Source organism: Excalfactoria chinensis, chromosome 2 (assembly GCF_039878825.1).
Source record: "Excalfactoria chinensis isolate bCotChi1 chromosome 2, bCotChi1.hap2, whole genome shotgun sequence".
In the NCBI taxonomy this organism is placed as follows: domain Eukaryota; kingdom Metazoa; phylum Chordata; class Aves; order Galliformes; family Phasianidae; genus Excalfactoria; species Excalfactoria chinensis.
Genome location: NC_092826.1, coordinates 6,828,921 through 6,845,903, shown reverse-complemented (window position 1 = coordinate 6,845,903; position 16,983 = coordinate 6,828,921). Strand labels below are relative to the sequence as shown.

At 40.9% G+C, this 16,983-nt stretch overlaps 1 protein-coding gene across 2 annotated transcripts in view; it reads right to left on the bottom strand.

Moving 5' to 3' along the window:
- ZFAT (zinc finger and AT-hook domain containing) overlaps positions 1-16,710 on the bottom strand; it is a 75,404-nt gene extending 58,694 nt beyond the window's left edge. Inside the window, exons 1-2 of one of the 2 annotated variants that reach the window (XM_072328411.1) lie at positions 16,413-16,710; positions 5,247-5,417 (exon numbers count right to left, since the gene is read on the bottom strand). In XM_072328411.1, coding sequence (XP_072184512.1) covers positions 5,247-5,417; positions 16,413-16,431 — 190 coding nt within the window. In that variant the 5' untranslated portion in view covers positions 16,432-16,710. Of the gene's footprint in view, positions 1-5,246; positions 5,418-16,412 lie in introns of those variants that run through there. The other variant, XM_072328412.1, reaches the window with a different exon arrangement.
- Positions 16,711-16,983: the final 273 nt, after the last annotated feature.

Below are 16,983 nucleotides of genomic sequence, written 5' to 3'. Positions count from 1 at the left end.
GTGACTGGGGCTCCCATTTCAGAGCCTTCAGTAATGTGCAGTGACATTCGGCTTTGAAAATTAAAAGGCAAAAGACTTTGATACAGCCGCTGTAACTGCAAAAACAAAACACAACAACCAACAAGAAAAAACCAACTACAGTATAAATGCATAAAAATGCTAAGTGTGCTAAAGTGAAATAGAACATGTATGAAGTCCCTGTCAGCCATCATCTTTGTAATATCATGGAGAAAAACAAAGAACTAGAAAGTTTTGCCAGCAACCTTGTGTTTAATGCTCTAAGAAGAAGAGGGGAAAAAAAGGAAATCTCTTGTACAAGTGAGCTTATGGTGACAAAAGCAAAGAGGTCCCTGTAAGCATTTTTACCATACATTTCCAAAATATGAGACTCATGCAAAATATAGAAATAAAATTACTCCTCTCAAAAACTTATGGCTGTTCTCTCCCTCTCTCTGCATGGCACAGATGGGAAAAGTATGGATTATGTCTTCTGGCTTCATAGAAAGAGAAATGCCCATTAATTAAACTTCTGCAATTCCAAATGTGTGAAAAGGTCTTGAGATTACTCAAGCTAAAACAGACTGGCAGCATAACTCGTAAATTTTCCTCTTCATGAAAAATTTACAGTGCTTTCATTCCAGGAACTTTCACCACAACAGTGAAGTCTAAGAATTAGTCTAAAGCTTTTTACCAAACATTTATGAGCCAACAGCCTGTTTTCTATCCGGTGAGCTGAGACTGACAATATAAAAATCCCCAAAATTGTAAAAGAATAGTAATTTTAAAACATAATGATTTTCAAGCAGATATGCCGAAAGCCCCTGCTAAACTGCTTGACTTAAAACGTATGGAAAAATAAATGACCTCAAGGAATCCAATGGGAAGATGATGCAAGAGAACAGGAGGTGGTAGCAGCATCATTTCTACATCTGTTCATCGTTTCCCTTAAGTATTCCAGACAAACAAAAACCCACACACAGAGACCACGTTATTGAGGTAATCATGTAATTGATATCAAGTGAACAAGAAAGCATTTTGTCTTATTATTACAGTGGTGTCTGAGTATCCATCTACTTAAATACGTCATAAGAAAACTAAAAGCTCCATTATAAATTAAAAACAAAAAACAACCCACTTTTCTCACATCACTTTTTGCAACTATTCATGAAGCAGCGCTCTCAATTTCTCTGCTACTGCACTCCAGAAAGTATCAATTACCACCAAATAGAGAAAGGTGATTTCAGTACTCTCAAAACCTCTCTTTGTTACCACTCATGTTATTTTGACATCTGCCAACCACATAAAACAGTATCTGGTGCCTTTAGCTAAAGAAATTCACCTGCAATTAAAAAAACCAACAACATTTCAATGTCAACCTGCAAAAAGGTCAAATTGCCCACATGTCAGGTATAATATAAGGAATGCAGATACTGCTTAAGTTACTATAAGTAATTAAACCCCAGGGTGTGAGGAGTGAGTATAACCTCCAGGTATGATATTCTTTTTCTGGCAAGCAAACTTCACCAGATCACCCAAAAAGAAATGAAAATGGGTCAAAGAACCCTTGCTGACTGTTTTAAAGTAAATGAAAAAGATAACAGTGTTTTCCTGTTACAACAGAAATGGAGACAAAGTCCTGCGTACAACCACCCATGTGAGAACTCCTTTAGAAGGCTGGTGGTAGATCCCTTTCTGTGGACTACAAACTTGTAGTTTCTAATGGTGTGGCAACCAACATAAAGAATACATAAATTTACACCTGTTTGTAAATGAGTTGACCAATTACCAATAGAAGAATAGCCAACTGCTATCAGACATTTTAAAAGGCCTGGTGGTAAGTGCTAGATAGCAGCATGTACTGGAACAGGATGAGTCATGGACAACTGACAGAATCACCAACACTTGCTCCTGTTCTTTCCTCCTTGCAGAACCAAACATTCCTCAAGCTACTTGAAGTTAACAATGCCAGAACTCAATTTGTGATGATACATATGACCATAATTTCCAGCTGTTCCCCCATCCAGTCTGCCACCAGCTATCCTTTCACACTGCACTGTACTAACCACAGTTCGAAGCACCACCTAAGATGAACTAGACATAACAATTGCCAACACTACACTGTCATTGACCTGTTAGCAAATAAGTAAGCCAATGAGAATGTTCACACTTTGCTAAAAGAATGTATTAAAGCTCTTATTTCAAGAATGCTTAGTGAGAAGCTGAAGTTTTAAATCTATCATTGGAAAGGTTTTATAAGTGGAATCTCACTCCATGATTGACTTCTTCGCTGTTTCTAGGTATTTTTACACCCAGCACAGATTCTCAGAAATCAATCTTTATGTTAACTGGTATTGGGTTTGCAACGGCAATATTCTGAGAAAACATTCTGTGCTACACTACATAATTATGTACTCAATGGCACTAAAAAAGGCATTTCAGAAAAAGGACATGGAAATAAACTATATAAATCTACTTCTATGCTGTTCCTGCAGAATAATTATTCACATAGGCTTCTCAACATCAGTCTGTTTAATAATCAGCTACCTCAGAAATGTTCAGAACATACAAAAACATGCATATATGGATGAAAATCCACAACTTCATGCAAATGTAACAGTGATCACACATCCTGGCACCCAGGAACAGCCCTTAGCCCTTCAGCCTCGATAAATGCTCCAGCTGCAGCCAGTCCTCAGGTCAGGATAAGGCTGATCATTTTCACATGACCTTAAGGAGTTACACCTCTCGTGGAAGATTTTCATACTCAGACAGTAATTTCTTCCAGTTCTCATAATCTCATAAGGCTTGAAAACAGTGCTTCAAAAAACACGTATCCCATAATGCAGATACAGCCTATAATAACAATGCGTCAGGGAATAATATTATGAATAGATGAACTTAGGATCATCCATGCTGCTCCTCAAACCATTACCAACCTGATTAAGTGAAAGTGAAAAGGCAAAGAGCTCTGACAGGTTCTTTGAAAGAAAACTGAGACATTATGGAAAGTTATGAACATAAATCCTACAGAAAAGTAGAATATGAGTGATAGATGAGCAGTAGATATCTGTCATTTCCCAAACGAAGTTGCTATACGCCAGAGCAGAACGAATTGTGAGCTGTCCATAATCTTCACTACAGCAACATTTGTCTGGTCCCCAGATTTCACAACTCTAACATCACCTGATCAAAGCAGCTAGGAGAAATCGAGTGTAAACATATCATAATCTAATTATGGGAAAGTGGTGTGACTAACTAAAATTCAGCAGAGTGTATTACCGATAAAATAACTTCAGAGTAATAAACATGTATTACCAGAATTTTACTTTTTCACAGTACTTATAAAATCATTGATTTAGTATTCAGGCAGAACAGAGCTCCATTAACAACTCAACATTCACTCATCTATACCAATTCCAAAGTAAATATATATTAATAACTATACAAGGAAGAGAAAATGTTTGCAAAAGGCAAAAAAATGTTCATCTATCAGGCAACTGAAAGGAAACTGTTTCATATTGTCATTCATAATTCACTTCTCCCTTTAGTGAAAATAACTGAATCACTAAAAATTACAGAAGGCTCCACAGAGGAAAAAAAAAGAAAAAAGTATACTAAAACCTGTATGTGCTACAGATTTTAACAGAAAGGGAAACTTTCAAACTCCTACATTCTGCTACAAAGCTTCCTAATTATTTACACATAACAATGAAGAACAGGACTTCAGAATACACTACTCTCTTCAACCAATTCAAGAAACGAGAAAGATTTATTATTTGTTTATATTATAGGAATATTTTTGTATCTTTTCTTTGTGAGTAATTCATTTTCTTACTCTTACTAAAAGCAGATGTCAAAGAATTAGACCAAATAATCTAAAGGCAGCAGCACCACATGATCACATCAGATGATGCGAAGTATTGACCAGGAACAATGAAAATGGTATCTTCATAGGATCAGAATCACAAGGTAGGAATGGACCTATAAGTCCAACCGTCCTCCTATCACCATTGCTACCACAAGCATAGTGGTAGCATACAATTCCAATGAATGTGTGATGCTTGCCTTACAACATACAACAACAACAGTGCTAATAGTTTCTGCCACAAATACAACAAGAAGTTTACAGAAGAGCCTTTCTACTCACAGGAATAACAGTGTGTTGCAAAGTACCATTATCACTGTGCTCAGAGACACAGCTTAGTGAAGGGGTAACAGGAAACTACAAAAATGCAGAAAGGAAGATGGATTCTGCATACCTGAGATACTCATTCTGTATAATTGAAATGAGGATTTTGAAATTTGACACAGATCTGATGCAAACTTTTCCTCACCAGCCATCTGAGGAGGTAACAGCTGAACACTGTGTGACCAGTTACTGGAAATAACTTATTACATTCATGACATCAAAGTAACTATGAATTACTGCTGGTCAGCAAAGGAAGAAATGCCACACACAAAAGTTAATGATAAAAATATTCATTCAAGTGTGATATTAGAGTGGGTTATTTTTTTCCCTACTATCAGCAATCATAATTATTAAGGACTTGGGAAATCTTGGTAGTTGTACTAAGATAAGAGCTTTGCCAACAATATGAATCCATTGTTCAATAAAACAGATAAAGCCTGAATCACTTGGAACCCACTGCTAATATTACAGGAGACCAAAATTATCATCAGTTAAAAATAGTCATGAATGTGACTTCTTTAACTGTAGATAGCATCAAACTTTGCCTACACAACTTCTTTTTTTATTTACTAGTACTAATATCAAAGCACAATAACAGATTATGAATCACCCCACTGCCTTCTAAAAACAAACTATTAATATTATCTGAAATTCCAAAAGCAGTAAGTTTTGTAACTCAAAGCATTACTCCCCCTTCCCTTTCCCACCCCATGGTGCTCTGGCTGCTTGCCTAAGAAAACTGAACTGACTGGCACTTACACTCTTTCCTCTGCTTTCCTCAAATCAAAGCTTTAGGAAGCAGACTTTGCTGTACTTGACATTTGAAACTAATGGAGCACTGTAATCATCCCCTGTCACACACTGCGTTTATCCATGTCCATCCCCAGATATAATCTACACTAAATGAAATTCATGTTGGCAGCATGCGGTAACCACTGCAGAAACAAACTATGTAAATTGTTCTACATACAAAGAAGAACCACCAGACCACAGGTTTCATTAAAAAAAGCCTAAATGACTGTTTGAAAATTACATTTTACTCAATCTATCAAAGTACCTTCTCCATTTCTGTTTATGACTGTTGATGCTGTTAGAGGCTGAAGTGGAATAATTATGTCGTCCACATTAGTCCCTTCTTCTTTGTGCTTCGCAGAGACGTGAGACAATAGTTCTGACTGATACGGTGAAAATAAGTTACAGAGCTTACACATGAAGATGGAACTGATCCCTGAAAAGTAAATTAAAAGAACAACAGGTTAATATTTCCAAACGTGGTCATATATTCCTGTTACCGGTAGTTATAGAGGTTTTGATTCTTATAACACAACTAACAAACCAGTGGAAATGAATGTTACACCATCAAATGAAGGCATTCATAATAAATCACAAAACAAACTTAAGAAATGGTACAACTTCTACCCAGACTCTTGCAGGTCAAAAAACTTCTCCTGACTAAAACCTAAGAAATGTGCTTCATCCCTGGAGGTGTTCAAGGCCCGGTTGGAACCTCAGCAACCTGATCTGGTGAGTGGCAACCCTGCTTGCAGCAAGGTGATCTGTGAGGTCCCTTCCAACCCAAGATGTTCTGCAACTCTGAATGCAAACAGGATAGATGAAGTCATTTTCTTCCCCACTTCCAGCCTTACACAATGCCACAATTTCACATTTTTTCAAACATTTGATAAACAGAAAATTGTTTAAGACATGAAGTCGTTGTCCAGATCCGATGAATAATCCATTGGTACAAACCCAAAACATTCCATCCTTCACAAAGTAGCTCTGCAATACAGAGAAGCTCAGCTCCATGTCTAATTAAAGGTCAAGGACCTCACTGTTCTTTACTTTTCAAGTGTATTCAACTTACCTTACCTAGGCACAAACCTAATCTCTAATCACCTATTTGAGTACTGGAAAACATGAATGGTGGTACATATTTAAGTGTAAAAACAGTTTTATACTCAAAGCAAAGCATTACATTGCAACCAGGGGCAGCATTAACTACATTTGACACCAAGAGAACTATCAAGATTTCATATACTTTGACATACAAGTTCTATGCAAAGTTCCTTTTAGTTCTCCAAAATAATACAAGAAAAAACACTGAAGACATAGGAAGCAGCAGTAAATGAAGAATTTCATTACAATGCATATTGGTCAATGTTTTCGAATGAAACTCGCTGTAATGCTCTGATTTTGTAACCCCTTCTGTTTCTAAAGAAACCTCCAACAACCAGGAGCCAATCCTCAAGGCACACCAGATCCTCAGCTATGTACATAAGCCCCAGCCCATACATCACTTTCAAGTTCTCCTCTCCCTCCATATCCGTAAGGAAAACAATGACACGCCTTCATTAAATGCTAGCTGGAGCAGCCAATGCTATTTGAGTTACAAATTAAAACTCAAAAATACAGTGATTTTCTGTGAGCTTTGGGATGAATCGGGGAGGGAAGAGAACAGGAAAGATATATTTTAGAACTAGTAACAATCCCAAGCAAATATCACTAGCCCTATTCAATGTTACTACCTTCCCTTCGTGACACACTGTGTGGTTTGCACCACTCAAGAAAAAGCTTTCGAACGTTAAGAATAGCAAAGCTGGCTCTCACTTATACCTGCTGTAACAAAAACAACATAATGTTTAGAAATAACACAAATACCCCAAAACTAAAAGATGTGACATGCTTTCATTTCTTAACATAGCTTTGAAAAACAGCCCACAAACTATTCCTGTTGTTCAAAATATACTGTCTCCTACACACACATATTTAATATTCCTACTACAAAACCTGTCAAGTTTAACCAAACCTGAACACTGAAATTCCACAATGCAGTGGATACTTCTGTTTCAAGGCTTTATTTGCCACTGTTTCTGCTTCCTGACTGCCAGCTGTTTTCCCTGGAAGTTCAGGCTCAGTTTTTTTGTCCCTTCCCTCAACAGCTGCAATCAGTGCTCTGCTTAGAAATGAGACTGAAGCAAAATAGAGGAAGAAATGCTTTTATGCAGAATGACTGGAAAAGGAGGTCAGAAAGTAGAGGATAAGCTGTGCTGATTATGGGCCTAAACAATTAGATTAAAATAAGTAAATGATAACCAATTAACCAGTTGTTAATTAGGTGATATAGCAATAGAGTAATGAATTACAGTCAATTAAGTGTAAAAATCAAATAAGCAAAAAGTCAATTAACTACGCAGGGAATAAATGATTAAGTAGTGGATAATTAATTATGTGGAAAATCAACAGAGCAATTAATTAGACATTAAATATGCAGATAATGAAAGAAATATTAATCAAGCATGCAGGTAAACAAACAAGGGTTTCAGCCAAAACCAATCTGAAGCATTCCATCTACTAAGCTTGCTGTGTGTTAATTCATTACCTCCAGTTTGCTCATATAAGCTCCACGTACATTGAAATAAATGGTAGCACTTACATTTTCTCTTGAATTAAGGAGCAGCAAATTAAGTTATAACATAAATGAAACCATTTCAATTTTGTTTTCCATTATTCCAAGGATCTCAGGGTACTTCTGAATTAGACAAAAATAGTTTATTATACTGAGCATGTGCATAGCAAAGGGAGATTAATCAGTGGATCACTGAGGACAAACAGGGGGTGCAGACTGGAAAACAAGCTCCTTTATTCCCAACTCCCTTCTCAAAGTTTAAAAGCATCTGTTCTGTTTCTCTTTGTATCCAGAGGAGGGACCGCTTATACTGGAAACAATACTGGAAGTAGAGTTATTTATGGAAAACACTTAACATTGTTATGTATACTTTTGATCCATGAGTCAAAAACTAAGAGTTTGCTGTAACAAATCACAAACATCCCTATAGCACTAAGGATAAGCTGGGGGCTGTTTTGTTTTGCTTTTAAATAACTGTTTTCATGAGAAACACAAAGGAAGTAAACAAAAGAGAGATTATCCATCTGTGTTTATATGTCATAAATCATTCCAATGTATCCAAAACTTTTCAGCAGCTAATTAATACAGACAGCACTTAAAAACTTTAAAGGTGATCACAGAAGATTTTAAGTGCTGTCTATATTAAATAGGTGGTATTGCACAGCCAGGGAGTGTCAGGTCCTTTCAATTATGACAAGAGGGAATGCTCTCAAGTTGTGCCAGAGAAGGTTCAGGTTGGATATCAGGAAAAACAACTTGTCCAAAAGAGTATTCAGGCAGCAGAATGGCCTGCAAAGAGAGATGGTTTAGCCAACGTCCCCGGAGGTGATCAAGAAACATGCAGATGTTGTACTAAGGAACATGGTTTAATGAGAAATGTTGATGGTAAGTTGGACTGCATGAGCTCAGAGTTCTTCTCCAACCTTAACAATTCTATGAACTCCAAGGTTAAATACAAAAATAAAAGTTCACCTGACACTCCCTGACGCGTGGAATAACCAAGTTGCTTGCACAAATATTTGTGCTCCTGCTCAACCTTCCTAAAATATACAGCAGTATGGTTTAGAATTTACATAACTACTTGTTTCAATCTGAACTTAAAGATAAAACAAACTCTGCTTCAAATCCACGGCAATGTACTGCAAGTAAACTTGTGTTACGTCCTATGACTAGGAAGTTTTTCAGCCTAAGGCTTTTAGCTGGTTTCTTTTGCGGCAGTTAGGTATTTATTGTATTACAGACTATTAGCAATCCAAATAAATAGGTAGAGTATAATGTATATAACAGATATCTTCCCACCTTCAGTGTATGTATTATAAACTTTATTCTCAGTTTAGTAACTCTCTGGTCCCTCAAGTTGTTGTAATACTTATTTCATCTTTTTTTTTCCCCTCAGCTCCTGCTAGTATTAAATGTGAAGGCTGGCAGCCCTGCCTGCAGCAGGGATGTTGGAGCTTGATGATACCTGAGGTCCCTTCCAACCCAAGAGCCATTCTATGATTCTGTGACTTAAATAAATCCCTTTCTCTCTCTCTAGCACCTTCCAGCCTATCAGACTCTCCTCTCTCACTGCTCCTCACTATGCACTTCCAAGCTTCAACTACTCACCTTAACTTACACTTTAATACCCAGACTTTTTTTTTCCTTGCAACTAAAAGAACTTTGCTTCTCGCCTGGTTTGAATCCATCAGCACTCATTCTCAGCTAACAATCATAAAGGCAAACAGAGCACCCAGTTTTCATGACATTTGTACAGGTCAGAATTATCAAACACAGGCTTCACTGGGCTATTACACCGTACAGCTACAAACACTGTCATGGAATCCTGGCAGAAGACTCAAGTATTCTTTGCCTCACGTTAAGTACAAAAGCACACCCTTATTTCATAGGATCAAAGAATCATACAATTGTTTGAGTTAGAATGAACCTTTAAAGGTTATCTAGTCCAACTCCAAATTATTTCCAGCATTAGAACCCAGTGACATCAGAAGACACCTTTTTTTCTTTTCAAAAAATGCTTCTTTAGTCTGAATATAAGGAATAATAAAACATACAGTAAGTGAAGTGAGGCACAGGAACACACTGCCCAGAGATGTGGTGGGTGCCCCATTCCTGGAAACACCCAAGGTCATCCTGGATGGGGCTCTCAGCAACTTGATGTAGCTGTAGCTGTCCCTGTTCAGCGCAGGGGAGTTGGATCATATGACCTTTCGTTCATTCCAACCCAAATGGATCCACAGTTCTATGCACAGCACAGACTGTGTAGTCTGTCCTATTTCTCACTAAATCCTTTCACAACAATCTTTCAGTGCAATTCCACTGTCTGTCCTCATTTTCAAGTGCCAGCTACTAGAGGGACCAGCAAAAATGGATCTGGTGCAGTGCCTGCAATCAGACTAGGGCTGAATATACCAAGCCTGGTGCCTGCCACTATAGAGTGGTGAGGCTTGTTGACTCCAGACACTGGGATGGGACCCAGTTTTGTTCCTGGCTAAACCTACAAATGGAAAAGCATTAGCAGTGTCCACCATTCTGGGACCAGCAGGCAGGGCTCCGCAGTCAGGCAAGAGGAAGCCTCCAGTCTGCAGAGTTGCTTAGAATATCCCTTAACAACGACATTATTTCTAATCCTCCTTCAGCAAGTTTAACTTCCTTGAGGTGTGCTACTCTCCAGTTTTCAAGCCCAGACCTATAAAAGCAGCTATACTTGTGGATCAAGGAAAATAAAATCCCATGGTTCCACACACAAACATACCTCAGTACAGTCACAGAATCATAGAATGGCCTGGGTTGAGAAGGACCACAATGATCATCCAGTTTCAATCCCCCTGCTGTGTGCAGGATCGCCAACCACCAGACCAGGCTGCCCAAGGCTGCATCCAGCCTAGCCTTGAATGACTCCAAGGATGGGGCATCCACAACCTCCTTGTGCAACCTGTTCCAGTGCGCCACCACCCTCTGTGTGAACTTCTTCCTAGTCTCTAACCTACTTCTTCCTAGTATCTGACCTAAACCTCTCCTGTCTCTGTTTAAAACCATTCCCCCTTGTCCTATCCACCCTCGTAAACAGCCGTTCCCTTCAAGTATTGGAAGACAAAATTATACTCAGGGATAACAGCCTGCCTAACACTCAGCAACAGTTTCCAAATGTCCCTAAAACAGTTTCTTACTACTGTAAAAACAATAAATATACCTAATAGCATAGGAATGCCTGCAATTAGCTAACACAAATGGTACAATAAAAGCAGAAGCAAACTGTAGCTTCATCTACCAGCAAAGCATTGCACCGACAGCCCAACAAGCTTATCAAAAACAGATGGTCGCGCTACTTCAGTACCCGACCTGCTCACTGCCTTGTCCTTCCTCCTTGTACTGTACTGTGTTGTCTTGAAACCCCCCAGCACTCAATGCAGCACTACTAGCCACAAGCTGTCTTTATTCAATTGAGATAAATATTCATTATAACATAAAACAATATAATTATACGCAAACTACTGAGAAAATACGAAGGTTTTTGTTCAAGTTTCAAGTGCAATAATAGTACGTATCGTATCAGAAGGTGGGCACAGTTCTGCCAATAAATCTATTGTGTTCATTAAAGAACTCTTTCAACACAAAAGCTGAGCACGTGGGATATTATAACATCCAAGAAAAAAACCAGACAGGACTTTTCCTTTAGGTAGAAGCATTCAAATCTTGTAAATAATAGTTCATAGGAGAGCAACATACAAGAAGGCAATAATTTGCGCCCAACAGGCAGAATTAGTTCTCAGCAAATAAAAGAGCCAGTTTGAACTACGCACAGAAGAACTGACATACATTACAAGGAGTGATGACATTCCACTCTAAAGCAACTACACTAACAGTATTTCTCCCAGCCATCAGATCTGATTCGCATGTTCGTGTGACAGATTTCTTTTTTCTACTCTTCGGAACTATATTCTGCTTCAAGAAGAAAAGAGCAGACTGAAATGCCTGAGCACGTTGCTCTTAATATCTGCAAGTAATCAGTACTGCTTCATCATCCCACTGAACTGTCAGCTGCATTTTTCTATCCCATAAAAGAATCTCTGAATGAACCTGTTTTGATTACATACATTTTAGCCTCAAAAAAGCCATATTTTGCCACATTTTATTCTCTAGACCTCTGCCTTTTAGCGTTTTGGTTATCATTTTAATAAAGGCGTTGGTATACAATAATTTTATTTCTCTTCATTTGGTGGAGTTGAAAAAAAAAAAATCAATCCATCCATCCCTGTTTTCTGCCGTTTTCTGTGTTTTGATTCATCAGAAAGCACGGGGTGAAATACACCATATTTAAAGCCAAAAGCACTATTGCATAAGAAATACATTTATCCATCTCCCACCACTTGCCAACACCAGAGGAGCAGCAATAACTCCCTCTGCAAATGGCTCACAGCCCAGCAGCGCCTATGTTCAAACCTAACGAAACAACCGCAGCACAAGCAGCAGGCTGAGAGAGCAGAATTTTAGGGCTTCCTTCACCTGAATGTGAACTCGGTCTGCAACTGTTCTTTTCTCATTCGCCAGCCTAAACAAAAGGAGCACCTGACCATCCCTGTCCCAGCCTGCAGCTGCTAACTGAGCTCCGGACAATGTAACTGATGGTTAAATACCACAAGCGTTTATCGTTCTGGCCTAAGAGGAAAAAGTTGTGAAAGTGCTGATAAAGGACAAATTCGTGGAAAACAAATAAATCGCACTAAAATCAATTCCGATTAATAGCATTTTAAATAAAAACTAATGATATCCATTCAGTATGTTTTTTCTAATGAGACCTCAAGTTTGCTCTCCTGGGTTAAACACTTCTGTTGAGTTTGCCAGATGCTACAAAGTAAATTACAGTGAGCCTGTTGGAGTTTTTAGATAAGAAGATAAGATAGATAAGAAACAAGCTTCATCTAAAAACGATACAATGCAACTATACTATGACAGAGAAAACAAAAACAGGGTTAAAAAAAAGCACAATGTAAGTCGGTGCTATTAACCACTTTGAACACAGCGATGTGACAGCACTGCTGTGAGCTGAGCTGATAGCTCCATCTGTGCCTACGGGAACATGACAAGTGGAGGATAAAACACCAAGAAGTGAAGGGCTCCAATGGGCTCAATCAAAACGTAAGGGGTTACGGAACAGGTTTTGAACTGAAGATATTAAGGGTAGGTGGCAAGTGTGACACACCGCGCGGATCAAGGAGACTCACCCTGAAGTGATAAATCATGAAGATGATTTTGAAACGAAGGGTGAGACAGAAACAATGGGAGATGACAAAGAGCACAGAGCTGAAACAAACCGCTCTTTTTGTTTCTCATTTCTTTGTAGCTGCCTTCAAAAATAACTTGCATGCTACTGCAATAACTCAACAAGCCTAATAAGGTGCCAGAACCAGAATGCCGAGCCATAAACGAGGCTGCTGACTGACAGGCATCCAAACAAGGTTCTGAAAAATACTGTTCTAACACCAGCGGGATAATGCAGAATATAAAGCAGAGGGGAAACAAAGCAGGATGTCTATGAGTTAGGGGAGGCTTAGGGCCAAATCCGATTAAGAGACTTGGCCAAAACTAGCAGGATCTCTGAGGACCAAAACGCTCACACAGAGGAGCATTAGGATGCATTAGCAACAAGAGCACAAGAACGACTGACACACTGAAGGAGATGTCACAGAGACACAAACAACAACACATCTTAGGCTTCAATTACCCTTATGCAAACTGGTTAAATGCCAGGTCAGAACACCAGAATGACAATATTAAGTGTTCGGAATGGCCACTTCACCCAGCACATCATCAGAAAAATAATCACGGAACACTTCTTGACATTATCAGAAGTAAAACAGGACCGCATTCAATGGGACCCTACTTGAGACTTACTCTGCAATAAGGACTCAAGTACTACTCAAAACATCCTTCACAGAAGTGACAAAAAGCCAAACGTTTGTGTTTAACGATGTGAACTACACAAAGATTAAAAGCACCTTTAACAAAAGAAAAGCAGGCAAAAAAAGCCTTCTAATAAGTTAAATCCTTGAAAGCAGCATGAAGGTTATTTAAAAGCATCATACTAGAAGGTGGGTACTGATAGGACACAACACAAACACAGCCCTTAACACAAGCCTGTTGTGACAGCATTCAAATACTTGATTCTTTCACCAACAGAAGCCAGTACCTTTGAAAATTCACCAATACTAAGTACTCCACATTGCACGGACCTGCTTTGGAGTTGTCTAACTCATCACCAGAAAGCAGAACCTGCATCATGCCACATGATGAAGCCACCCCAGGGGGAAAAGGCACAAGGCCTTTATCTCCCTCCTCTGTCATCCTTCCACTCTGGCAGTACCAAAGGCAGAGTCTATTAGCAAAAGAAAGCCAACTTCTGCTGCTTAACTGTCACTTAAGAATGTTGGTTTTAACTACGGAAGACAGATAGAAGTCTCTCTTTTTTCCTCTTACTCACACTAGATTTATGTAACTTTACAGAAGCATTTGTAGAAGTTATTCAAAAGATACTTCCTGCATACTTTAACGATGCACAGAATACACAAACTTAAGAACTGGATTAAAAGGGCTGTTGGAATAACTAGTTCAGGCCAACAAAAAAAAAGCTTTCCCTACAAATGATTTTAAAAGAAAAGCCGGAAAAAATAAGGAAATTAACTTTACTGCGGAACTTGAGAATAATCAACTTACCAAAAGAAACAACAACAAAGCTTCTCCTTCATTAAAAAAGCAGAGATACCTACGCTCACAAGAAGACTTCGCCTTTTCAACGTTGTAAGATCGCCCTCATGTGGATAAATGCGACACTACAGCGGTTACCACAAAAATCCACTCAGACACCATCACACCTTAAGCCCTATCACCGGACATAACAAAATCATATGGGAGGCTCCGGCTGCAAGGCTCTGAATCTGATTTCTGGAGCACACCTGATGCAATCTTTAAGGTTGGAAAATCCCTTAAGATCAAGTCCAACCATCAACCCATCACCACCATGCCCACTAAACCATGTCCCTCAGTGTCCCATCTCCATGTTTCTTGAACATCTCCAGGGATGGTGACTCCCTATGAACCCTGTTCCAACGAATAACCACTCTTTCAAAGGAGAAATCAGTCCAAATACCCAACCTGAACCTTCCCTGGTGCAAATGGAGGCCATCATTTCTTGCCCTCTTGGTTGGTACCTGGGAAAAGAGGCCAACTTCAATCTCACCACAACTTCCTTTAAGGGAACCATAGAGAGCAACAAGGTCTCCCCTGGGTGTCTTCTCCAGACTAAGCAACCCCACTTCACTCAGACACTCCTCACAAGACCTGTGTTTCAGAACCCTTCATGCTTCCTGCCCTTCTCCAAACACGCTCCAGGGCCTCAATGTCTTCATTGCAGCAAGGGGCCACAAACTGGACACACAGTACTCAAGGTGTGGCCTCCCCAGTACTGAGTACAGAGGGACAGTCACCTCCCTGCTCCTGCTGGCTGCGCTATTTCTGATACAGGTCAGGATGCCATTGGCCTTCTCAGGCACCCTGGCACACTGCAGGCTTTGTTCAGCCAGCTGTCAACTAACACCCTCAGATACTTCACCTCCGCACAGCTGTTCAGCCACTCTGCCCCAAGTCTGTAGTGATGCATGGGGCTGTTGTGACCAAAGCAAAAGACCCAACACTTGGTCTTGTTAAAGCTCACATTGCTGGCCTCAGTTCATCGATCCAGCTTATCCAGGTCCTTCCTTTCCTCAAGCAGATTGACACTTCCTCCTAACTTGACTTCATCTGCAAACTTAACAAGGGTGCACCCAATCCCCTTGTCCAGATCATCAACAAATACATTAAACAGGATGGGCCCAATACTGACCACTGAGGAACACCATTCATGACTGGTCACCAGCTGGATTTAACTCAATTCACCTCCTGGGCCTGGCCATCCAGCCAGTTCTTTACCCAGCAGAGTGTACTTGTCCAAGCCATAAGCTGCCAGCTTCTCCAGGAGAGTACAATGGGAAACATAGTCAAAGGCTTTACTAAAGCGTAGGCAAATTACACCTATAGCCTTTCTGTCATTCTAGGCAGGCCGCCTGGTCATAAAAGGCGTCAGGTTAGTCAAGCAGGACCTGCCTTTCCTGAACTTGTGCTGGCTGGGCCTGATCCCCTGGCTGAGCCACACCAGCTGCATTATCGCAGTCAAGATGATCTGTTCCATAACCTCTCTGGCACTGAGGTCAGGCTGACAGGTCTGTAGTTCCCCAGATCATCCTTCCGACCCTTCTTGTAGATGGCTGTCACATTCACAAGCCTCCAGTCCTCTGAACCCTCTCTGGCTGACCAGGAACACTGACAGATGGTGGAAAGCAGCTCAGCAATCACCTCCACCAGCTCCCTCAGCACTCCTGAGTGGATCCCATCCAGCCGCGTGGACTTGTGACAGTACCTCACTCCCTGAATGCGGTCTGCGAATCATCTCAATGAATGACAACCGAGAGCCAAATTTCAGTATAGAGTCATACGATCTGATGTTCGATCATTGCAACATCACCAGCTCGTACAAAACAAAGCCGGCTTCACCCGCCGCGCAGACACCGCATCTCGGCCCGCAGGCCGCGCAGGCCCAACGGCGCGCAGCCCCTCTCCGCCCTCCTCCCGCCGCGCTGAGGCAGGAGCAGCCGCCGCTCCCCGCTTGGAACTACTTCTCTCGCGGATGGCGCTGAGCCGTTCTCCGCCCGGAACTACTTCTCCCCGCCCCAGCGCCAACAGCTCCGCGCGCTCCGCCGCCCTCCCCGGCTCGGCGCCGCTCACCTGCAACCGCAGCTTCCATAACCACGGCGGGGCTGGGGGGGCAGCGAAAGAGCTGGTTGGAAGCGAAGAGCGGCGGCCTTGTCAAAAACAAATAAATTAAAAAAAAATCAAAAAGAACACTTTCTCGCCAGCAGGATGGGCTTCATGTGTGCCGTACCGCTCCTCCTTATAAAGATATAGATAGATGGAGGCGGTGGGGGGTGAGATTGGCCAAGCGGCGGATTATGGCGAATCTGCCGCTTCCGACACGGCGCCTTCTTCCTTAGCGACGTGACGCAGAGAATGGCGGCCGTAGGGCGGCGCATGCGCAGCTCCCTCTCCTCCCCCCCCCCCCTCCACAGCAGCGCGGGTTTCCGGCCGTGCTGCGGGGCGGCCGGTGCTGTGAATGTTGCTGCCTTCCATCCCCGTCCCATCGCTCTGATCATCCGTGGGGCTCACAGCTCTACCAATACAGCAATTTAAGAGGGAATTGTAGAGATACTCCGCGCTCGCTTTATTCTCAAAGTATTTTCCCATTGATCGCTATGAGGAAACAGTTCCAGCTGATGCTGTGCACTTCTGGGAGCTCAGC